The 26,057-nt window shown below is 39.2% G+C and overlaps 1 protein-coding gene across 1 annotated transcript in view; it reads right to left on the bottom strand.

Moving 5' to 3' along the window:
• Window positions 1–15,087, bottom strand: part of LOC149783551 (uncharacterized) — a 73,789-nt gene extending 58,702 nt beyond the window's left edge. Inside the window, exon 1 of the mRNA XM_089931818.1 lies at window positions 14,952–15,087. Within this exon, the coding sequence (XP_089787944.1) occupies window positions 14,952–15,024 (73 nt within the window). The 5' untranslated portion in view covers window positions 15,025–15,087. The remainder of the gene's footprint in view (window positions 1–14,951) is intronic.
• Between the last annotated feature and the right edge of the window lie 10,970 nt (window positions 15,088–26,057).

The following is a 26,057-nucleotide window of genomic DNA, read 5'->3' as shown; positions in this document are numbered from 1 at the left end:
AACAAATTCATGGAGACCAACACACGCAGAGTTCCTTGAAGATGTCCAGAATAGTTGCATCGAATACGGACAAGGCGGTTTGTGGAACAACGAGTATAATATCATCGAGATGATTTCCGTAAACATGACCGCGTGTTATCCTGGAAGTTTTCTTGGGAAGGGCGAGTGTGCCGGATATTTTGCGAGATTTGATCATCCTTGTCATGAGATGGTAAGAGTATCAATTAATGGTCCATTACCTGATTTTGATTTGACAGGATTTGCTCGTGTAACGTCGTTTGAATTCACTATGAATCTTCATCCGTGCTGTTATGTTTGGTTTGACAGACATTTTTCGGAGAAACGTTGGGCGCCAATAGTGTTATTACGATATATGCTTGACAAAAGAATACTGATATCGTTGACGGTCAGTGAAGCAATTATATCATACCGAAAACAAACTTCGGTTTGGTTACCAACATCGGAGTGTATCAGTCTCGAAGAATGTGCACGAGAATATCCAGATTTGTCCGCGGATGTCATTGTTAATATTCTTAAGATTAAATTTAGCAACAGTAAAAAAAACAGCAAAAGATCTCGGTAGAAGAATAATCGGTAAATTTACTCAAGGTGGTGCATATCATCATAAACGACATCACTCACGACTGGTTATGGATGCTGCTGAATTGGATTTTATAATTAATGATGCCACTGCGAGAGATATATTTTGTAATCGGGAAGATGCTTACTTGTCCGACAGAACAAAATTGGGCACAATTGTTAGTTACATCGAGGGAGAATCGCCTCAGTACACCCATTTAAGATCTTCGATGTTAGCTTATGTTTCTATAAATTTACTATCGATGATAAATAGATTTCCTGACACTGCAGTTAGAGTTGCTACGGATTCATTTTATATCGATAAAAAATATTCAGAATTACTGATTCGTTTCACAAGCAATGACGAATCATGGAGTTCGTGGAGAATAAAAAAAGAAATGCTACATTGTTATTGTGAATCCGCTGATATTGCGGTTAAAGATAGTTATTGTTAATCAGAATTATCAGAAATGTCGAGTGCACCATCTGTGTATGATCCAGTATCCAGACATAAAACCGTTTATTTGAACGGGGTGGGGGATCTGGTAAGACAACTCTAGTAATCGAATTATTTCGTGGAAAATCGGATATAATCGTACTAACACCAACACACAGGCTCGCGCGGGAGATGAAACAACGAGGAGTCAATTCTAGTACTTATCACAGTCTTTTGCAAATACAGCGGCGGTGTGTGGACTCCAGATCGAATGGGGGGGTGGGGTGGAAATATATTCCAAAAGTTATTATCTGGGATGAAGTGTGCACAGTGCCGTTAGAAACATTAAAAACATTTCTCGATTGGTTGTTATTGAAAAATACAGCTGTGGTTATGTGCGGTGATCACGGTCAGCCACCTCCGTTTCTTGGACCATCTCCACACGATTGGTTGAAGAATTTTGTTGATTATTACGAAGTAGTGACTGATGATCATAGATCTCTTGATGCAACGTTAAAGGAATTTAAGAAATTAATCAGACTGCAACCGAATACAATTCAGTGCGAAATTATGCGCGAGGTGATTTCAGAAACTTCTTTGAACAACTTTTGGAAAAGGTGGAGACCAAACGATTTGATTGTGGCAAGTAGAAAGATAGTCAGAGACACATTTCAACGGCAGTTATTTCAATTACACAAAGAGAAATTTCCAACACTGCCAGTGCCATTGTGTTATAGACCAGCTGATACCCGGTTACAGAATATTGACGTTGATATACCAGGACAGTCAGGGGCAAAGCAGAATCTTGTGCTGAATGATATTGTTGCAGTTGATGTCAATGTTGTTGAAGATGCACTAAAAATGAACAAATCCCCGTGGACGCTAGGATACGCAATGACGATACATTCATCTCAAGGACTAACTATCTCTGATACAGTTGCTTGGATTATTGATGATCGAATCGAGTGGTCAAACTTAGTTTACCTGGCTGTATCTAGAGTCAGAAGAATATCTCAACTACGAAGGATTGTCCTGGATGAGTCAATGGCTGATGAAATTAATAATGAAAACAACAGTCATATAATAAGAAAATAATTAGCCGGTTACAAACAGAGTGACAAAAAAAAATAATCGTGATTTTGACCTTAATGTTGAATTTATCATGACACTGAAGCAACAGCAGAATAATAACTGTGCAAGCTGTAATTGTATGATGTTGTGGCAGTATTCGAGTAAACACCCAAAACAATTCACTGCAGATAGAAAAGATATTCGTCTTGGTCATACACGAGAAAATAATATGCTGACCTGTCTTGAGTGTAATCGAAGTCGTGGTGCTTGTTAAGTGATTTGCTTGGTAATTGTGTATCCTCGGGAATTACTTGTAATTGTTCATGTGTAAATCCACGTTGAGGAGCAGTTGAATCCAGTCTGTAGATTGCTGGTCTACCAGTAGATCTAGTTATATTAGATATCTTGTGTGTGGTAATACTCCAAATAGGATCAGTCGCTCTTTTTTTTACCACCTTCAAGTTCACCTGGTTCATATAAATATCTCACAGTGACATCACCCAGTATTAGCTGTGATGAAGAATCACGTCGTACGGGTATATGTTTTTTGGATATTGCATTAATAGGTTTCATATTGGTTGTTCGAGTAATCTCGTTATTTAATGCAGCTATCACGCCTGGTAATCTTGCGACCCATTCACGCGATCTTTTATCTTGAATGAATTCCTTCGCGTATTGATATCCAAATAACCGCTCAGCAAGAGTTCGATTAAATCGCTCAACAATTGCCTGATCACGATGAATTTCAGTATGCCCTCGTCTGATGGTAACGTTATGTTGTTTCATCAACGATGATACTGCACCCTGAAATTCTTTGCCAGGATCAACTTGTAATAGATTTGGCCATCGTAGACCACCTCGTTGATAAATTCGTTCAAAAGCACTGGCTACTTCTGATGCTGTTTTAGTCGTTAACGGTTCCGCATCTTTGTATCTACTTGCAACATCAACTACAGTTAACGCGTACTTGTATGTGTTTTGACGTCTTCGGATTTTAATGGTATCATGTGGCAGAAATAATATATCAGCCTGGTGAACTTCATTTGGCACATTGACATTGAAATGCGGAAAGTGAATTTGTTTAGGCGGTGGTTGGTAAATTTGCCATATTGCCTGTTTGGATAACCAATTTTTAGCAGTATCGCGCGTAACTTTTGCTGCTTCAGCGAGCTTGCTGATTGCTCCGCTACCCCTCCAATATCCTTTTTGGGGAATAATAAATCGACTCCATTATAATTAATTACCAGCACCTAGCGCTAATTTACCTTTCATCGCGGATTTTATTAACCAACTAGCTAATTTTTCCTTGAAATATTTATCAGTTATGGAATTTAACGCGTGAATTAATTTCACATCTCCTAGATGCCTATCTTGTAGATTTTTACTTTTATAAGCTACATCATGCACATGACACGCTTTATTGATAGCATTTATTGGTTCTTCTCCGGGTTTTGGCTGATCTTGGTCACCAAGTCTGATATCAAGTCGGGTTCCTGGACCACAGTAACTATATCCTGGAAGATGTTTTTCTCCTGGGTATTTAGCCCACGGAGTACCGGGTAGTTTTGTTGATTTTGCTGCAATATCACCTCCGTGTTGCTTTTTTTTTTACCTGACCTTGGTTTTGACCTTGGTTTTGGTTTTGACTTCGACTTTGACCTTGGTTTTGACTTTGACTTTGACTTTGGTTTTGGTTTTTCACCTGACTTGCCAGTAGAGATAAATTTAAATTTCTTTGTACCGCATCGCTCACACTTGCCCGTAACTGCAGATCTATTATTTTTTGTTGTAATGGTTGTTAGATCACTTGTTGGCGTGCGCGCCCTGCATTTAACACAATATAAATCCATATTCTTTTTACATATTTTCTAATGGAAATCACCGACTTTTCTGCAAAAAAACGACGAGAACCAGTTAAGCATCACGCAGCGTTACCAAATTCTATTCGAATGATTATTATAGGCCCATCTGGAAGTGGGAAAACGCAGTTGTTACTTAATTTAATAATGAAATGGATGAAATGGGATAAGTTGTATTTGGTAGCTCCATCTGTGGACGATCAGCGCTGTTATGATGTAATAAAAGATTATAATGAAAGCGCAAAATTGTTAAATGAGAGTGGAGATGATGTTGTTGAATTTATAACTGACATTAATGAAGCACCAAGTATTGATGATATTGATGGGTCAATTAATAATTTAGTTGTGTACGATGATATTATGCTGGATAAACAATCAAATCCTGCTCGGATATTTTCCAGAGGTGGACATAAAAACACAGATATCATTTATGTAACTCAACGATACACACAAATACCAAAAGTGATCGGGGATAACTGTAATATTCTTGCTGTCTTTAACGGAGTTGATACTCATACACTGAGAAATATTCATCAAACTTGGTGTAGCGGTGATATGAATATAAATAAATTTAAAAATTTCTTCAGTCATGCTAAAATAAACCGGCACGGATTTGTAACAATAAACTTACATGATCCTCGAACACGGTATCGAATCGGGTTAGATAAAAAAATTTAATTGAGCAGCGGGGGGGGGGGGGCGACTCTCTCAACTCGTCACCGACTTTATCGCATATTTCCTTAAATCGCATGGAAGAAAAAAAAACTATCAGCGTTAACAAGTAAGCCAATTTGTCATCGACGGAGTTGTCTTACGCGGAGTATCGCATTTTTTTACGATTTTTGCGATCCCCCAGGAGGTCTTAATTTGCGAAAACACAGGTGAACCAATTAGAGTCTGTTCCGCCCCCCCCCCCTTCCGCTGCTACTTGGATTATTGGATCATATATTAAATCCCTAACAAGGTACTCGCGGTTGTCTAAGGGCAAAACGGGACTCACAACTGCCGTGTAAAAGCTAAGCACAGATGCCTTCAGAGAAGCGGTTATTCGGGTAAGATGTATATGGAATGGTTGTTTTGAAACCTGTTCATCGCTCCTCGGCTTGAGTTCTGCAGATATATGCTTTCGCCGCTCATGAAGCTACCAGGCGAGTCTGGCGGTCACACTGAACCGACATTCAGACGTTTTCGTCTGGTTTGGTACGAGCCATCGTGGTGAATTTTGTTTGACTGCCAACCCGTTTAGCATTAATTCCTCGATACAAAGTTCGCCAACAGCGCCGTCATCGTCGTACGAAGTTTTGGGTTGGATTTACTAATCGACTAACTCTATGTAGTACATAGATTAAGGCTATAAGTGTTATGAAGTAGCAGACGGTACACAAAGCATAAAACTGCAATATTATGTAACATCAACGGTAGAAACGAACAGATAGGATACTGGCGGATCTGTGTAATGTTTCTCACGACGTCCACAAAAAGCCGTGTTCAGTTTTACTCAACGACACACATATGTGCCTAAAGTGACAACTGTAACATGTTCTTGCTATTTTGTGGCATTGGAAACATCCACCAGACTTAGTGTGCCGCTGACCAAATATGGGGTGAATTCCATTAAATATTTGTGCGGATCAATAAGGACCTTTGTAGATTTCTCACCATTGATTCAACCGGCACTTGCATTCGCGGGGGTAAATACCGAGCTGGTCTGCACACAAATGTTTCTGATAAAACAGTTACCAATCATGACAAGTGTATAAAATGTCTGCCAGTGGTATTCTTAAGATGTATGAACGGCGAGGCCGTAAATCCGCTCTTGAACGGCATGAATAGATTTGTAATAGTATTGCAGGTCTAAACGGTGTCCGATATATGTTGCAGTAGCTACACATTGCACGAAAAGGCATCAACGTGGGCTTTGAACAAACATTTTCATCGCTTATTAAGCCAACAAGGCAAACTACCGAACGTATTTAGTATAATATAAAAGGCTACAAAAGAAATATTGGAAGAGATGTCAGCGCTAACGGGAACAGAATTAGAACCTGGTCCTATTCACAAATAGTTAAACGTATCAAGGATTTCAAGAAAGTAGCAAGAATAACTGCAGAGACTATAACATTCTTGCAGGTAACGATCGAGGAAGTAAAGGAAAACGTTGAAAAAAAGCGGAGAAGCCGTTGGTCTGGTTGCAAAAGGCACCCGTGAACTTGATCAAGATGTTAGAGATGCAAGAATACCAGACATACCAGCCTAGTACAGTTCACAGGTGCAAACACAGGTTCAATTCTTTAACGAAACAGCTCGTGAGGGGATTTTCGAAAATCATATACATGTCGCTCTTAACACACCCGGCGACTGAAAAAAATAAATGCAATCAAAGACACATGAAAAGCACATGGCTAAGGAATGGAGTTAAATGGTATTCATGGAGTTTACTGGACGAAAACAAGCTACCGGTATTCGGTGGAACCATTATTGCACAAACGCGTAATTTATTGATAAATGGTAGTACTCAAGAAGCTGATATTTTAGGAGCAGAATTTATGGAATTGAACGTACCTCATCCAGTGATACAATTACAACCAAAATAACGACAACTTTTCTGGAGACCCTGACTACCACCTTTAATATTTTAGATAGAAAGAAATAGAATGTGAAATTAAGACAAAACTTAAAAACGTAAACATAAGGAACAACAAAAACGCGCAACACGAATAACCCAAAGACCTGCTGCACCCACGCTAGAACAGGTATTACAAAAACACATACTGAACGTGTAATCCAAAGACCCGTTGCACATACCAAGGACAGGAGCAACAATTACAATAAAGACATGTTGTACGTGTACCCCATATGTTTGTTGCACCCATATCGGAGCAACAACCAAAGCAAGGTGAAGGTTTTATTGGACTGTGTGATCCTAACCATTGATTCGAATCACTCATGGGATCAATTCGTGCAGCCAATATCGCATACTGAGTCATTAATGAAGCCGCATCGATTTGTCAGCTACTTCTCACCAACAACATCATGGACAAAATAAAATTTAGCCTGTTGATGCATGCAATTTTGAAGATATCAGTAATGTATAAGGAAGATAGTTACAAGCTCAGTTTTTCTCTTCTCTACGAAGAAGTTTCAGCAGAATGTGCACATGTTTTCCTTTTCTTCTTATGATCAAACGTGTATTCAAAGTATCATTGTAGAGTAAGGTTGCACTGAGACCTTAAAACGAAACAATTACGACTTTTGCTGTCCGCATAGAGCTACCATTTTCTTGGTCTTGGACTGTTGATTGTCCGTCTCTACTACACAAATATAAATAGATATGCAGGATAGCCCTGATTGTATTTTAGTCCTATCAGTATTGTACTCAAAATACACAAACAATAGATGCGCGACACCGTAGGTGTTGTTGATGATACAACGAATGACCAACGGGCGGCGACGATTATTAATTATCTCAAGAATCAGAGATATTATTTAGAGTAAAGTTTATTTTGTATCGGTGGATACCGCCGAAGTAAACGATACTTGGATTATCCGTGACAAGTTGACACTGTTCGATTACATCACACTGGAAATATTGTTACCTCAAATAAAAATTCCAAACCAGGAAAGTTGACATGGTATTGATAATCTGTATTATGAATGAGCGTATCCAGTGACTGCAGTTATTTATGCAATATATACCGCTGAATGGCAAACCTAGCATTGACGATCTCAAACCAATGACATTTTCAAAAATGAATTGTGTAGCCGAACGAGTAATGGAACATTTTACAACACATTGAAATAAACTATCAGATCTAAGACATGAAAAAATTAACAAATGGAATAATTCAGTCAAAGATAAAGGAGCTACAATGAATGATGTTGATAAGTTAGAAGAAGAAAAAAAATCCCAATAATGGTAAAAACAATAACAAGAGAAGTATCATGCGAGTCAAAATATTTATCGAAAGGAACTCCGGTAACTATCGTTGATCATAGTGCGCATGCTCGGACTTTTGTTATAACAATATTTTCAAGAGATAGGAACGTCAGATTTTACCAAGGATATAAAATTGACTTTGTTAACGAAATAAGTAACTATGATCCTGTGTGGGTGTGGATATTTCAAAGTTGTGAAGAAGATTACGACGAATTAATTAAACCTGATGAAATTATCTGTATCGAAGAAAAATAAATTTGATTAGTTTTTAAGACGTAATGGTGAAATATATCGAACAGAATTTCTTCATTCAAAAATGAAAGATCTTGCGTCATAATGCACCAACGATCATGAAAAGTTGCTCATTAATGGTTCAACGATTACATCAATCGCGGCTCATTTTTCTAGAGAGAAAAATTAATGGAAACGCACTCGGCTTGATATAATATAAATTTGTGTCGAATACGGACAGCGCGGATTGTGGAATACCAGATATGATTATAAAGATATTATCTCAGTTGATATGGTTACATGTTACTCTGGAAATGTTCTTGGAATGGGAGAGTGTTCTGCTTATTTTAAGAGATTTGGACATCCAACACACTAAATGACCAGAGATTTGATAAACTGACCTCTACTAGATTTTGATAAAGTTATATTTGCACGAATCACATCATTTAAGTTTGCCGAAGGTCTTCGTCCGATTGTCGCTGTTTGATTTGGAAAACATTTTAATCAACGCGGCTGGGCTCCAATAGCTTTATTACGATATATGCTTGATGTAAAAAGATTGATATCGTTGGTTGTAAGAGAAGCAATTATACCATATCGTCCGCATAAACAAGTTTGGTTACCACAACAAAAGAAATATTATAATGATGAAAATCCTGATAAAACTGATTTTAAGAATAAAATCGCAAAAGATCTTGGCAGATAAATTATTGGTAAATTTAAGGAGGAAGAATCATATGATCATAAACGACATTGTACAAGATTAATTATAGATGATGCTGAACTCGATTTTATAACTAATGATACAACAGAGAGAAACACAATTATAAGTCGAAGTAATGTTAATTTATCGGATGGAACTAAATTAGGTACAATTGTGGGTTACACTGATGGTGAGTCACCCCAGTTTACTCATGTAAAATCTTCGATGCTCGCGTACGTTTCGATAAATGTATTATTGATGATAAAAAATTTCCTGATGCTGCTGTTGGAGTCGTTACAGATTCATTTTATATCAATAAAAAATATATGATCGCTAAAACAACTATATATTGGGGCTGATGCATCATGGGGCGAATGGAGAATAAAACAAGAAAATATACTTAATTATTCTGAATACGCAGACGTTGAAATCAAAGATATTTATTTAAAAAATAATCAAATATCAGAATTATCATAAGCACAATCAGTATGTCATCCTTTGACCAGACATAAGACTGTTTATCTTAGTGGATCGGGTAGTTCTGGTAAAACAACACGTGTGATCGAATTATTTCGTGGACTTGATAAATTTGTGGTAACCCCTACACATATACTCATCAGAGAAATGAATGGACGAGGATTTAAATCTTATACTTATCACAGTTTCTTCCATTGGAAGAGAGATACATGGACTCTTGAATGAATGTGTGAAAATTATATTCCAAAGATTATTATCTGGGAATAAAATATGTATAGTGTCGCTGAAAGACATGAAAAATATTTCTTGATTTGATATTGACAAAAACACTGCTTTGATAATGTGGGGTGATCATGGTCAACCGCCATCTTTTGTTGGATTGTCTCCGCATGAATGGCTAAGAAAAGTTTGTGGATTTTTATCAGGAGATAACTGATGATCATAAGGCCCTTGCTCCAGAATTAAGAGAGCTTAAGAAATTAATCAGACTACAATCAAATAAAGTTTAGTGTAAAATAATGCGTGGGATAATTTTAGGAACTCTTATGAATGATTTTTGCAATGTATGGAGACCAGATGATTTGATAGTTGCAAGTAGAAAGATAGTTCGCGATACACTATAACAACTTTTATTTCCGTTACATCAAGTAACATTTTCAAATCTATCCGTACTATTATGTTATCGCCCAGCAGACACTCGACGGGAAAATATCGACGTTGAAATTCCAGGTTGTAGCACTAAACAAAATCTTGTGTTAAACGATATTGTTTTAGTTCCTGGGAGTGTTGTTGAGAGCGCGTTAACGGTTGAAAAAAAAACAAAAAAAAAAAAACAATGGACGCTATGATATACTATAACGATTTATTCGTCACAAGGATTAACTATTTCGAATACTAATGATTGGATTGCTGATGATCGTACTGAATGGTTAAATTTAGTTTATCTCGGTGTCTCGAGTCAGAAGAATAACTCAACTGAGGAGGGTTATCATAGACTTTTCAGAAAATAATAATCAAACTCAAGGAAATCACCGATGATGTAGCAAAAAAAGAAATTAGTTATAAACAGTGTGACAACAAAAATAAGTGTGACTTTGATCTCGACGCTGAACTTATCATGATCTTAAAACAACGATAGAATAACCAACGTGCGTGCTGTAACACAGTAAAGTTGTGGCAGCATTCAAATAATAATCCAAGACAGTTTATCGTAGATATAATTAATACTAGTCTTGGTCACACATGCGAAAATGTGATGATGACCTTTCTTGAACGTAATCGACGTCGAAGCGTCAGTTTACAAAAGTGAAGATGGTGGTAATTATGTGTCTTCAGGAATTACTTGTACTTGTTCACGTACAAATCCACGTTGAGGAACAGCTGAATGTAGTCTGTAGATTGCAGGTCTACCCGTGAATTTTACCACGCTGGAAACTGTATGCGTCGTCACACTCCAAATAGGATCAGTTGCTCATTTTTACCCCATTCAAATTCACCAGGTTCATATAAATATCTTACAGTCACATTACCTAATACTGGTTGTTTTGAGAAGGAGTCATGTCGTTGTAGTGGTATATGTTTTTTGTGATCACATTAGTAGGTTATCCCCGGACTTAAGGTCTGTGGATATTTTCTTAGCATATTGATATCAAAATAACCGCACAACAAGTGTTCGAATAAATCGCTCAACGATTGCCTCATCACGGTGAATTACGGTATGTCTTCGTCTGATTCTGACGTTATGTTTTTTCATCAGTGATGATACTGCACTAAGCAAATCCATGTCAGGATCAACCTGTAGTAACTGTGGCCATCGCAAGGGTCCTCGTTGATAAATTCGTTCAAGAGCAGATGCAACTTCAGTTGCTGTTTCAGTTGATAGAGGTTCTGCTTCTTTATATCTACTTGCAATGTCAACGACAGTTAACGCATATATGTATGTTAGCGATTGATGTCTACGTGTTTTAACAGTATTGTGTGGCAAAAACCAAATATCTGCCTGATTAACATCATTAGGAGCGCTGATATCAAAATGTGCGTACTGAATTTGTTTAGGTGGTGGTAGTCAAATTTGTCATATTGCCTGCCGTGCTTACCAATTCGTAGCAACAGAATGTGTGATATTTGCTGCATCAGCGAGTTTACTAATCTCTGCTCTACACCTCCAATATCCTCTTTGGCTATAAGAAATCGATTCCACTTTAATTATAATAAAGGGTTGATTAATTACCGGCCCCTAATACTAGATTACCTTTCATCGCGGATTTTACTAGGAAGCCAACAGGTTTTTCTCTGAGAACTTTCTTTATCTTGAATTTGACGAGTCAATCAACTTGACATGTCTTCGTCAAGTCGGATATCAAGTCGGGTTCCAGGACCACAATAATTATATCCAGGAGGATGTTTTTCTCCTAGATACTTAGCCCATAGAGGTCCTGGTAATTTTCCTAATGAAGCAGCTATATCACCACATGTTTTCCGTGACTTGTCGAAGGAGATTAATTTGTATTTTGTACCACCTTTCACACACTTACCTGTTAGCGCATGCTTTTTAATTTTTGTTATTATTGTTGTTAATCCACTGGTGAGGGTAGATGCGTTGCATCGAACACAATATAAATCCACAGTATTTGTACAATATGGATAACAATGATTTTTCAGCGACGCGAAAGCCAGGGACATTCAAGTATCAACCAGCACTACCAAATTCTATCCGAGCAATTATCATAGGCCCATCTGGGTCTGGTAAGACGCAATTGTTGCTTAATCTGATAATGACATGGCTCAGTTGGGATAAGTTATATTTAGTGGCACCATCCGCCGATGATCAGAGATGCTACGATGTGCTTAAAGGTTTTAATTAAAACGCAAAATTGTTTGACGAGGACGGCAATGATATTATTGATTTTATCACCGATATTGATGAAGCCCCATCTAGAGATGACTTCGATGGATTTATTAATAATCTCGTAGTATACGATGATGTTATGCTGAACAATCAAATCCAGGTCGGATATTTTCTCGAGGCAGACGCAAAACATATACGTGATTTAGGTTACTCAGCGATATACAAAAATACCTAACGTGATCAGAAATAACTGTAATATTTTAGTAGTGTTTAAGTGAGTTTATACGCATTCTCTGTGAAATATTCATCAGACTACATGGATATGATTAAGTTTAGAACCTTCTTTTGACGTTCGCAAGCTACCCCACACGGATTTATCACGATAAATTTACATGATCCTCGGTCGCGATATCGTGTTGGTCTTGATAAAAACTTTGGTTGAGAGATAGCAGCAGGTAGGGTGACGACCAACAATGAGTGTCCGGGTGGGTAAACAAACACACGTACAAAGTTGAAAACACAAGCGACAAAGATAAAGTAACAAAATATGCTAACCCAGCTGTAGAAAATGTCCGTCAATTAGAGGCTTCGGTTTTACATTACTGACCTTGTATTTTTATTATTTTCGTCCAACGCTTTATTTTCAACCAAAAAAAAAGCTCAGAAGTGATATTTTTACCTTCCTTGCTGCTTCACACGGTCTTGCTAATTCTATTCTTTTTTTCTGAAACGGGGGATATGAATATGTACACTGTATAGAAAAGTTCAAAATTAGTTTTATGTAAGTACGTTCTGAAAGTTAGTAATATATATATATATATATATATATATATATATATATATATATATATATATATATATATATATATATATATATTAGTTCGATGCTGTATTAAGATAACTGGATCACATCAATTTGTCAGTTTTTACAAGGCTAGATGTATCCAGTATTAGTTAAAAGTTATCAGTATGACTGAATATCATAATTCATAGTTATGTTTAAAAACACTGAAAGTGCTAGATAAAGTAGAGATTAAATATGTATCAATATATATTGGGAATTTAATGTGATACTATTAGGGGGGTGCTTTAAGGTCACTTTTGACACTATATTGGCTACATTATGTCAAGGAAAAAACAACTAGGTGTCGTCCCAAAGACACACCGAGGCAGCTGACCAAGGCTGGCTTAGGCTATTATCGAACACGTAACCCTCAGGTCAATAGTCCACTACTCTACCAACTAAGACGCGGTGCCTCCTATAGTTTGGTCTTAGTCTGAATTTGGCTAAATTACAGCAGGGGGTAACAATCAATATATCGAAGATCACAAGGAGTGACAAGACTTGTATAACGAGGACATACGAGTTACAGTAAATGTATGGATATCACTGCTATATTTAGATGACAAAAATGACGAAATCGATACATGAATAACATCAGCTAGACTATTATTAATATTAATGCAAAATAGTGGCACCATACTGCATAATTTTTATACTGACACCTTCATATATCATGTGTGCTAGCTGTCGATACATTGTATAAACTATTACCTTATAGACAAAACTTTAGGAATATGATCGGTCAATGTTTAAGATATTATAATCAGGTAACTTATACATATGGTCAAACAAAAAAGTAGACACTCTCTGCTTCAAAAGTAAAACTGCAATTTTTTATTTCTGTGATCCAAATATATGAAACAATTTTACCGTTTTAGGAAATGAGTTATTGCATGGTTTTCATTGCATTGTCCCCAAAACGAATGATAGATTTTAATTAAATAAACATACGAAACAATTTTAACAATTTTAGGAAATGAGTTATTGCATAGTTTTTATTGCATTGTCCCCAGAACGAACGATAGATTTTAATTATATAATACTGATCCGTCAATTATTCAGAAGTATTTATGTGTTACCTATTTGCCCTTGGGAGGTTATGACACAAGATGAGCGCCATTTGTAAACAAATGTATCCATGTCAACAATGGCAGCTAAGAAATTTCACCGAGTAAGTTTATACCAGTTTCATGGGCTAATAAATATATTAGTTGGCAGCCTACCTACTGCACAGGGCATGAACGTTTGGAACCCAATACAGCATGTCAAGTTCAGGCGACCATAACATAGCACACACCTCGGTAAACTAAAACGTAACTATTATTACCCCGTGTTCAATACGGTTAAATACATGTTCAACTGCTGATACCATAGCCGTGCAGTTAAAAATGGTATCCATAACATATCTAGCTGGTTTTACAATGCATGTCACCTGCAGATGATATTCATGTTTAGTCTAGCTGGTGTTACCATGCCTGTACATTTACGCATGTTATCCATGACATAACCAGCCGGTATATGCTACAGCGTTGTATCTAAGAATGTTATGTATCAGATATCCAGCGCTAGTTATACCGTTGCTCTGCATTTACAAGATTTACCCACCGCATATCTGTCTCGTTATACCGTTGCTCTGCATTTACAAGTACCCACGCTACGTTAGTCTCGTTATACCGTTGCTCTGCATTTACAAGTGTTACCCACGGCACGTCAGTCTCGTTATACCACTGAGATGCATTTTCAAATGTTATCCATAACGTGTATAGCTAGTAATGCCATGGCTGTACATTTTAAAATGGTTCTGAGCACGCAACGTCTATTATAGTATTATATAGATAGATACCTGTGATAAAAGTTGACAAGCCTATCTATTACAGTATTTCCCTACCTAACTACCTGTTCTTTCTCTCTCTCTCTCTCTCTCTGATAGACAGTCAATCATGCTTTTACATCGATCAAAACTTACCTCGCCTGGACCGTAAAATCGGGTACACCTTCGCACGTGATACTGAGACTATTGTCAGGATTACGACCGACATCAGTTTTGCGTTCTAAATATAAATATTGTTGACAAGCCGCTCCTGCCATTTGAAATGACTTTGAAAAGAAAGGAATATACCGTATACGTTTGTCAATAAGTCTGTACGACGAGTTGAATTATTTGCAATTGTGCTGCCCCATCCTTTTCCATCCCCCGATTGATTATTGAAACATTGTCTTTTTTATCATACATGTAATCAATTCAAGTCTAACGCTTACATGCCAAAATAAAGTGTAAAGTTTTGTAAAAAAAAATTGTGGAGTATGTTCCTTAAGGCATATACATACAGCGTCCGTTACTAAGGATGCTCAGCACGGTATGAATCAAAATATTCCCAATTCAAGTACACGTTATTTGTTCGCGGTGAAGCAGTCACGGATAGCCAAGTCCCGTAAAATTACACCGACTTCAATAAGTATAAAATTATATACATGGAAATCACCGTCAATGTTCAAACGTGTAAATATGTTTGTATCGTTGATTTGTCATTTAAGTTGTAACACGCAGTGCTGATTTAAGATGTAAAGTTGCATAATGAAGACTACTATCAAAAACATGCCTTTTGAATTCATCTCGTACTTTTGACTGTTGTTGTTGTTTTTGTAGGGTTTAACGCCATTTTTCAGCACACGATAGGCTATACATGGCGGCCAGTATTAATGGTGAAGGAAGAATCCGGGAAAACCCCGAAAAGAACCACCGACCCACGAGAAGCTACTGGGAAGCTTTTTCGCATGCCCACATTAACTGAATCCGAGACTCGAACCCACGCAGGCAGAGGTAAGATGGCAGTGATCCGTAACGGAGACCGCTTTAGACCACTCGGCCACTCGGGGGCCCCCACTTAAGACTGTAATTTGCATATATTTCCACTATGCTAGAATGCTAAAAAATAAACATAAATAAATTGACAACAAACGTCTTTAGGACAAACGTCTTTAGGACACACGTCTTTAGGACACAACTTTGGGACACACATTTTAATCAGACTTGTCATTTACTGATTAAAATCTTTTGCATGCATGAAAATTCTTTCAAATTACGTTTCTAAAAAAGAAATCAGAAACTGTATTATCATATTTGTATTTTACAAATCATCTAGCCTATGTACCATTGGGGGAAATTGAATTGTCACTAAATCTGTGACGATTAGTAAACTGCAATATCAAGTCGACCAACTAATTCAAGAAGTATATGTTTTCACACAACAATCTGATTTATTTTCAATGTTAAATTGGATACCATTTTATGAACGTCGTGCACTGCAAAAAATACTGAATAATGTTCAAAACGATGGAATTTCTTTACGCCTGATTGTCAGGTTTATTTCAAACAACCGCCAATATAACACTGTGTCCTTCCTTTGATTTCCATACGGGATATTTTTATTTCCAATTTTGATACATCTATCGTTGTATCGGGTCCATAACTGATGTATATAAATCTGGTTGAAATTTAAAATTTAAATCTTATTCTAAGTTTAAGTATTTCCTTATTAATTTTCAATTAGCTCATATTATCCATATTTGTGTGTCAATTGTATTGTATTGTATACACATATTTTCGGCATGTATAACGTCCTTTTGGTTATTGTCGTCTTATCTACAATCCTAATCTGACACGTATTTAAATATGTTTTACTATTTTCAGGTTTTGGATGTTACCGTGCAAAAACTTCAACTTGTTTTCCGTCCTTATTTATGTAGTATAATTTTTTTTCTTTTGGTAAATGAGTCTTGTTTAGATAGATAGATAAACGTCTATCCCTAATGACTGTGATCAAGATAACAAGAAATATCACATTATGTCCATGCAGATGTAAGTGAGTAGTAAGGTGGGGCACCGTAGCGACAATGGGAATTAGCATTACAAGACCCCTTGGGTTTGTTTAGCGACAATGGAAATATAACATGGAGAAAAATCGTGGGCTTGTTTAGCGACAAGGGGAATTAACATGGAGAAAAATTGTGGGCCTGTATAGCGACAAGGGAAATTTAACATGGGAATAAATCTTGGGTCTGTTGAGCGACAAGGGAAAATGGATCCGACCTGATGGGTCTATGGAAAGGGAACATACGAAAATTGAAACAGGGATGGGTCTCTATTTTTTTTTTAACAAAAAAAAAAAAAATAATAAATAAAAAAAAAAATAAAAAAAAAAAAAAGTAGGTTTGGCAATTGAAAGTAGATCTCTTTTCGAGAAATTGGAGTGGCCCTGAAAAGGGCCTTTGTTTTATGTTAATATGCCCTTAACATAAAGGGCATCTGCGACATCTTCTTCGCCTTAAACTTCGTCTCACTGTAGGACCGTAAACTAGCACTCTTTTAAGGCATCCTTGCCTCTCCACGTAAATCCTACGTATCCATAGGCTGGTGGTGGTCCTATGGACAACGATCCACTTGGATCGGACATACATGGGTATGTCCGTCCTGAACATCATTGTTGACACAAGGGTTGAAGATTGAACGTCGGTCCACATCTTGAGGCGCCGAGAACATGTGAATCAATACAATGAACTGCGCTTATTTATAGGGACAGAAAGGATTGAAACGGATTGAGTTCGTTGACCAATCCAAACACGCGTTACAAAATTCAGTCAGCCCACATTCAATCCGAAGAGAGCAGTCTGTGACGTCACGTAGTCTATATAGATTCGCTATCGCCTGTGTGCAGTCAATTCATGCGACAGTTTTTCAACATGACGTAAACTCAGAAAACGATCCATTGGGGTGCACCAGCCGTGGAGACTTCACAAGGGAACCATGACTTACTTTTCAGAAGAGATGAACTGGGATCATGTGGATTTTCTTCGCAATAATTTGTTCCAGAACCTTCGTCACCCTCTCCTTCATTACCACACATGGAGAATTTTCGACAGAGACAGAAAGAAGAATTGGAGAAATTTATGCAGCATCAAAAGGAAGCAGAACAAGATTTTCTTCTACAGCAACAGCAGCAAGAAGAAGAGGTAAGAAAAAAACAGCAAGAAAAAGAAGTAGCAAAGAAGCAAGAGGGTGAAAGTCAAACCGTCACGGTACTGTTGGACATTTTAGCGGAGTTAAGAAGTCTGAAACAAATGTATCTGACTTCTTTATCACGACCGAAGAGAATACGACCTTCCCGAGCTAAACACTCCAGCCCTGTGACTAAGCCTACCGTACCACCCTTAGTGATTTCAACCAAATCATCATCATCAGAAGTAGGCCTCGGCCGTTGCAAAGGCTTAAGGCAGCTAAAGTTGATTGCTTAAACTCACCCCTTCACCAAAAAAGGCCCTTTTCAGGGCCACCCACGTCTCTCGAAAAGAGATACAATTTCAATTGCCAATAACTAAAAAAAACCAACCCATTTTACCCCTATAGTACGTGTCTGTGTATGAGTGTGTGAGTGTAGGTTCTTATTTTAAAATCAAAAACCCAAAGACACTTACGTTTTATAATTAATTTATTCTTTTATTAATATTTACAATCCAATTTACAATTCACAACAAATCACTCTAAAAAAGTTCATAGACTTCTTCTGTCTCATTTTTTTTCACTCTCTCTATTTTCTAAATTTCTTCACAGTCACACTCTTTTCCTCTTCTTCCTCCTCACTTTCTTCCCTTCTTCTTTTCTTCTCCTGTTTCTTTACCTGTCTACTTTCTTTCTCCTCTTCTTCTTCCTCTTCTTTCTCTAAAGAATCCCTCTCTTCTTCTTCTGACTCCTCTTGTTTCTTTTTTGGGCAATCTGGAGACCAATGTCCTTTTCCTTGACAATGACAACATGTATCTCGACTTTTGTCTTTTCTAACCCTTTTTTTGCTTTTTTGACGGTCTGGACACTCTGAAGACCAATGCCCTTTCTTTTGGCAGATATAGCAAGTATCTTCACTTTTATCTCGCAAGGAAGGAGAGTAGTCCGAACGCTGGTCTGAAGAAAATTGTCTAATGACCCATCGCAACGCTTTGATGAAACGTTCGATTTGGGTAGTCTCTTCCATCGTTGTGCTCGGTTAGAGAGTGAAATGAATAGTGAAAGGACAAGACACACACCCTTTATATACGCTGGTCTGCCATGACTATAAAGTAGCCCATGGTGTTTAAACTTTAGTCATTTGACGTTTTTCACTCAAGATGAAACGATCCAATTCATTTGAGAAGAAAGAAGAAGAAGAAGAAAGTAAGAGGCAGAAACGTGATCTATCGCCTCGTACCAGAGCTGAAGTCTTGGCACAAATTCATGCCAGTGATTTTGAAGAGGACATGAGTGAACCAGAATCAAAACCCTCTAAACAAAGTTCACCACCCTTAGTTAACCCTGAAAAATACTATTCCTTTCGAGAGACAGAAAAGCGCTCCTCTAGAAAATTTAGAACGACGGCTTACAAATACACGGTGAAATTTAAAGATTTCAAGTCCGAAGTACCCTTAGAGAAAGCAGAAGGGTTCATCACCGGGGTGTGGGATTCTTTACTCACCACACTCAAGCGACAATGTCAACCCAAAGAAGACGATCGCTTGAGACTTTCCATACAACACGACGGTTTGAAATCCCCTGTTTGGATCGAGTTTAGTAGCCTTGCAGAATTGACCGCTTCCAAAGTCATGGACAAGATTCAACACGTGCAACAATCCAATGACCAGTTTGACATTACCAATGGAAAAGCCACACTGGACATGACCCACGTCTCTCCTCCTCAAGGGACCGGACGCAATAAGGTGTTATTGGTGAACGACCAAAAAGAGCCTCGTCCAAATTCACAACCCTCAAGGCCAGATGTGTTTAGCCAGGGCTATCGTGGTGGGACGAACCTATGCCAACAAGAACGACACGGCAGAATGGAAGAGAGCCTGGAAAACTATTCAAAAATTGGACCGAGCCAAACAACGAAACGAAGCAGAACTCCTGTTACAACAAGCCGGCCTGTCCACAGACACACCCTGCGGTATTCCTGAGCTGCAAAACTTGCAAGATGTCCTAGCTCCACTCTACACCTTGAAAGCGCACCCTCAAGAAGTGCGCGGACCTCTGTTGTTTCGAGGGAAAGACTTTAAGGATGGAAAATACATTCACCTTTATCATCACGATGACCATTTCGATACCATTACCAGTATCACTGCATTCCTGGGATACAGCTATTACTGTGAGAAATGTGACTATGGCTATAACAATCGAGAGCAACACAAACACTGCGGATCGAAATGCTCAGGATGGTTGGCCTCTCCACCCTGTCTGCGCGAAGGACAAGAACCAGTGCATTGTTCAACTTGTCTGCGCACGTTTGTCAGCCCTGCCTGTTACCAACAACATTTGAAAACGCAAGATTCACAGAAGAAATGTGCTTGTCAACTGCTGAGATTGTGCCCTACGTGTGGACAAGGTATACTTACCAATAATGCCAAGGCACACGTATGTCGAGGAAAGAAAAAATGTCACATTTGTCACCACATTGTGGACTTGGAACACCAATGCTACGTGCAAAAATATCAACCCCAACCAGAGAAAGAGGACGGTCACAAGAATGAAAAAGGCAATTTCATCTTTTCGATTTCGAATGCATGCAAGAGACCGGCATTCACATTCCTAATTTCTGCATGGCTCATCGAGCGTGCGATAAGTGCATTCAAGAACCTGTCTTCAGTCATTGCCCTCACTGCAGTAAGATTCCTGGAGGGCGTGAAAAAATCTTTCGGGGACAGAACACGCTAGCCGATTTCGCTCGATGAGTCTTAGACCCCATCGACAAGACGTGGAGCCAAAAGGACATCGAACGTTACGGAGATTGTCATCGCCATGCCACGGTGATGGCTCACAATTTCTCCGGATACGATGGACAGTTTCTTTTGAGATACTATACAGAACATGGCACCGAACGTCCTAAAGTCCTTTGAACGGAGCCAAAGTCATTTTCATGCAAGTGGGACAAGTGCAGTTTAAAGATTCGATGAGTTGCTTGGCCATGCCTTTGAGTCGAATGCCTAAAACGTTTGGAATGACAGAAATGACTAAAGAGTACTTTCCACACTTTTTCAATACGGAAGCCAATCAACATGCCGTTCTACCCCATTTGCCTGAGGTTAAAGACTACGACCCCGACAACATGCGTACCGAACAACGAGACGCTTTCTACGCTTGGTACCAAGCTCACGCCTCCGACCCTTTTGACTTTCAGGAAGAAATGCTAAAGTATTGTCGTTCAGACGTGGACATCTTACGTCGATGCTGTGGAAAATTTCGAGAACTGTTCATGGAACACGGAGGGGTCGATCCTTTGAAAGAAGCTTGCACCATTGCCAAAGCGTGTTCCTTAGTGTACAGGCAACGATTCATGTCTGAAAACACCATGTCTGTCATCAGTCCTCAAACGACCAACTATGTCAAACGTCAATACTCGGTCAAAGCCCTACGCTGGTTACATTACTTGTGCGACAAAGAAGACAAATGGATTCAGCATGCCCGCAACGGAGGGGGCGAAAAGACCATCGGAACGCATTCGGTCGATGGCTGGGACTTAGAAAACCCCAAGATCGTGTACGAGTTTAAGGGTTGCTTATTTCACGGATGTCCAGTCTGTTACCCTGATCGTGACACTAGAAATCAGTTTTTACAACGAACCATGGAAGACTTGTAGAAGGCTACTTGTCAGCGACGTCTATAGTTAGAACAGGAAGGATACCAAGTGGTGGAACTGTGGGAACACGAGTATGATCACCGTTTGAATACCGATCCCGAGTTTAAAAGCATCTTGGAAAGTTACCAGTTTATGGACCCCCTGAACCCGAGGGATAGTTTGTACGGAGGAAGGACCAATGCCACCTGTTTGCTGTACGAAGCCGACGAAGAGAAAGGAGAAGAAATGAAATACTTGGACGTGTGTTCGCTGTATCCCTACGTGTGCAAATATTGTCGCTTTCCAGCAGGGCACCCACAATTGCTCACGGAACACATCGACCTGAAAAACATTCGACAATACGAAGGCTTGATCAAGTGCAAAGTTTTGCCTCCCACGGACTTGTACCATCCCGTCTTACCTCACCATTGCCAAGGCAAACTGATGTTTCCTTTGTGCCGTACTTGTGCCAAAACGTGCAACCAAGACCAGACTTGTCAGCACACCCAGGAAGAACGGCCTTGACGGGAACCTGGGTCAGCGTAGAATTGTTCAAAGCTCTGGACATGGGATACCAACTGTTAGAAGTGTACGAAATTTGCCACTTTCCCAAAACACAACAATACCACAAGGGTGACCCCACGCAGAAAGGCATTTTCGCAGACTACGTGGACGCCTTTTTTAAACTAAAGCAAGAAGCCAGCGGCTATCCGTCCTGGTGTCACACTCCAGAAGACCAAAAGACATTCAAAGAGAAATACCGGGCACAAGAAGGCATCACTTTAGATCACATCGAGAACAACGAAGGCAGGCGATAATTTGCCAAAGTGATGTTAAATTGCTTGTGGGGCAAAATGGCACAACGCCCGTGTTTACCCAAGACGGAATATTTGACAGAACCTTCCCGCTACTTCCAGATGATTCACGACAAAACTAAATTCATGAAACACGTGGACGTCGTTCGCGAAGATTTGATTTTAGTGAATTGCGAAGAAGATCTGGACTTTGTACAAGACGACCCCTTTGGAAATGTCATTATTGCGGCTTACGTGACAGCTCATGCTCGCTTAAAATTGTACGAAGCTTTAGAGCTGTTAGGGGAACGTGTCCGGTACTTTGACACAGACAGTTGCATTTACATCGATCACCCGAGTCAACAGCACCCTGACATCGAAGGAGACCGTTTAGGAGCCTGGACAGACGAGCACCCCCGACGACAAGAATCTAAGTTTCGCCAGTGGCGGTGCTAAAAATTACGGCTACGAATACCGGGACAAACAAGGAGAAGTGCACACGAAGTGTAAAGTGAAAGGATTGACTCTGAATTATCGTACCAGTCGAGTGGTGAACTTTGGGGTATTGAAAGAAGCCTTACACTCTGGAAAAGATCAACACTTTAAAGTGACTACCTATCAACCCAACAAGATTGTACGTTTACCCACTCACCACATCGTCAGTCGACCCTTGGAAAAAGTCTACCAAATCGTGTACCAGAAGCGAGTTCGACTTCCCAATCATTTCACCTTACCGTATGGACACGTCGGTATTGGTCTGTATATAAAAAGGATCCCTAGGCAAGATCGATAGTTCATTCTGACTACCAAGACCAAGCGAACAAGATGAATACTTTCAGAGAAACAGAAAACAAGTTCAGACAGGTACACTTCAAGTGTGGGGACTCTAAAGTAGAATGCGATTGTGAGCCTTGCGATGGGAACGATGCTGTACGCTGTGACCTTAGCGATGCCGTAAAGCATTATGGGAACTTTGTTTTCACTACCCCTATCATGGAAAGTGATGCTGTGCGTGCTAAACCTGAGGGATGCGAAACCGATGCCGCTCGTTCTCTTGGACACTTTACTGGGTTTCATTTTAAAGGTGGATGTTCACCTTCACGTTTACCCCCCTACGGATGTCATCCAGCCCTGAGCAAACTCCTGTCCATGTCACCCAACCCTCATCGAAAGGAACATGTGAAAGACGAATATTCGTTCCCTGTGCGTTTGTCGGAATACTGCGACTTTGAAAATCGTCTTCAATCGTTCAAAGGAAAATGGCCTAAGTATCTGGGAGGACCGACCCCCGAAGAATTAGGCAGAGCCGGATTGTTCTACTTGGGCGAAGGAGATAAAGTCAAGTGCTTCAGTTGCGATGTGTCACTTCACAACTGGGAACCGCAAGATTCGGCCTACGTAGAACATGCTCACCGAATCGTCATTACTTACCCTTAGTGGGACCGAGACATTGATGTAACTTACCATGTCGTTGAAGAAGAAACCAGATTGGATAGGAATCAAATGTTGGACATCACCGAGACCAGTATTTAAACTCCATTTCAAAAACGATATTGAATCATTACCTAAAGAACTGCAACAGAAGATTTACAAGGAAGTTTGGCAGGGACTTGCCAGAGTGAAATCTCAATAGGTAACTGTAGAACTTTTATGCCAAGAAATTCACAAGAGGAAAGTGAAAAAAATTAATCAATGTGTTAGATTTCTCTGGGTCAAGTGTGCATTCGTCCTATTATATCACTCTAAACCGTTTACATCGAAAGAGTTCAGTGAGATTCTTGGACGTTACCCCGAATGGCAGAGGCCAGAAATTACTCACTATGTGAATTACTTTTGCTCTAGGAGAAGATTGCGAATTGTACTGACTAACCTATTTATAGATACTTTACAAGAGAACATTCGTGCTTTGCCTGTGGAGTTGAGAGAACGCATTTACCGAGAGCTGGTCAAAATACAAGTGAAACGTAAAGAACAATTGTATCCGTGACGTCACCAGATCTTTAACCACTGGTACCTGAATGGTATAAAAGAACTGATTCGTCACAAATTGTTTCAGTGGTCAGACCTTGTTCAACACTTTGAGTTAGTGAATGAACGAAATATTCATTATTTTGGTTACTTCGAGATTCACCTAGAGCAACGCATTGAGGAAGACAAGTTAAAGGATTACCAACATATTTTACGTGGAATCTGCTTAGCGGAAGAGGAAACATCTAAACAAACTCTGAAGTTTAGGTTACAATATGCAAGATTTGAAGAACGAAGATGTCTAGTTAGAAAGTACCTTATTGCTTCCGAAATAAAGTGACTATAAAGTCAGGAATCCTTGCCACGGCTTATGTCACATGTGATTGAACAGATTCCGTGGAAGGAACTCAATGACCATATTCAAACCGTGGATCATTACCATCGATTATTACAAGAACTGTATCCATTTAATTTGGGTCGACACATAGTGTGTGTCTTAGTGACTTGTTTTCTGGGATTTTGTTTACCAGCCGATTCCTTGTGGACTCTTTACGATCAATACTTACCACCCAATGGCCTTAAGTGGTCACGAAAGACTCCTTTTGCTCAAAGCCTTACGGTTTCATCTGGATACTTCTCGACCTCTACGGGAAAAAAAGATTTGTCAAATTTTAGCTACCCAAGACGTGTATGACGATGTGTGTGTAGCTTGTGACTTACACCCCCATATGTCCGTGCCTGGAAAGAATGGGATTTTGAGGCTTGGACCCAAGAAGTGGCCCAGAATTCACGAGAGTTGTTCAAGGAAAAAAGTCACTTTTCAACCTGTGTTAATGACGGTGCCAGAAGAAGAACTCGTCACCCAGGACAGGACTGTCGTGGACATACCTGAAAGACCCCTTCGGGAGGACACTTGTGTGACCTTACCCCCTATAGAACTGGTCAGAACCTTACCCAAAACATGTTGTACAGACACTTGTTTCTATTCCGCTTTGATAATTTCGATGTGCCTTTTATCGTTGTACTTAAGTCTTTGGCTTTTATGTGTTTTTGTCTTTCGTATTCATGTTTAAAACATTCAATAAACGTATCCTGAAAAAAGTATATAAACTCTTGTCTTGTTTGTTTTCGTGTCACAAGTGACATTCCTCACACTATGGCTACTTCTGCTCCCTCTTCCTCTACTGTCAAAGTCATCGACGAACACTTAGATCGTGCCAGTTGGGAGGCTTTGTATCTTCGCCATCCCTTTAACATGCTCATTGCTGGACCTAGCGGTTCTGGCAAAACCGAATTTGTCAAACGTTTGATCGAACATAAACATCATTTGATCGATCGTCCACCCCAACGCATCGTGTGGTGTTACAAAGAGTGGCAATCGGCGTACAGCCTCTTGAGAGAAAGTCAAGGCGATTCCATCGTGTTTGTGGAAGGCATTCCTAAAGAAGACGATGGCATCGTCTCTGACTCCCGTCAAACCCATTTGGTCATTTTTGATGACATGTTAGGAGAAGACGAAGAAGAAATTAAACTGTGGTTCACGAGCAAAGGGCATCACCGTAATGCCAGTGTCGTTTACATCACTCAAAATTTGTTTCAACAAAGTAAAGCCCATCGCACCATCAGTCTCAATGCGCATCACGTGGTCTTGTTTAAAAGCCTTCGAGATAAATCGCA

The sequence above is a fragment of the Sinohyriopsis cumingii genome, chromosome 14, assembly GCF_028554795.1.
Source record: "Sinohyriopsis cumingii isolate HCF-2022 chromosome 14, ASM2855479v2, whole genome shotgun sequence".
NCBI lineage: Eukaryota > Metazoa > Mollusca > Bivalvia > Unionida > Unionidae > Sinohyriopsis > Sinohyriopsis cumingii.
This window is presented reverse-complemented; position numbering and strand designations above follow the sequence as displayed.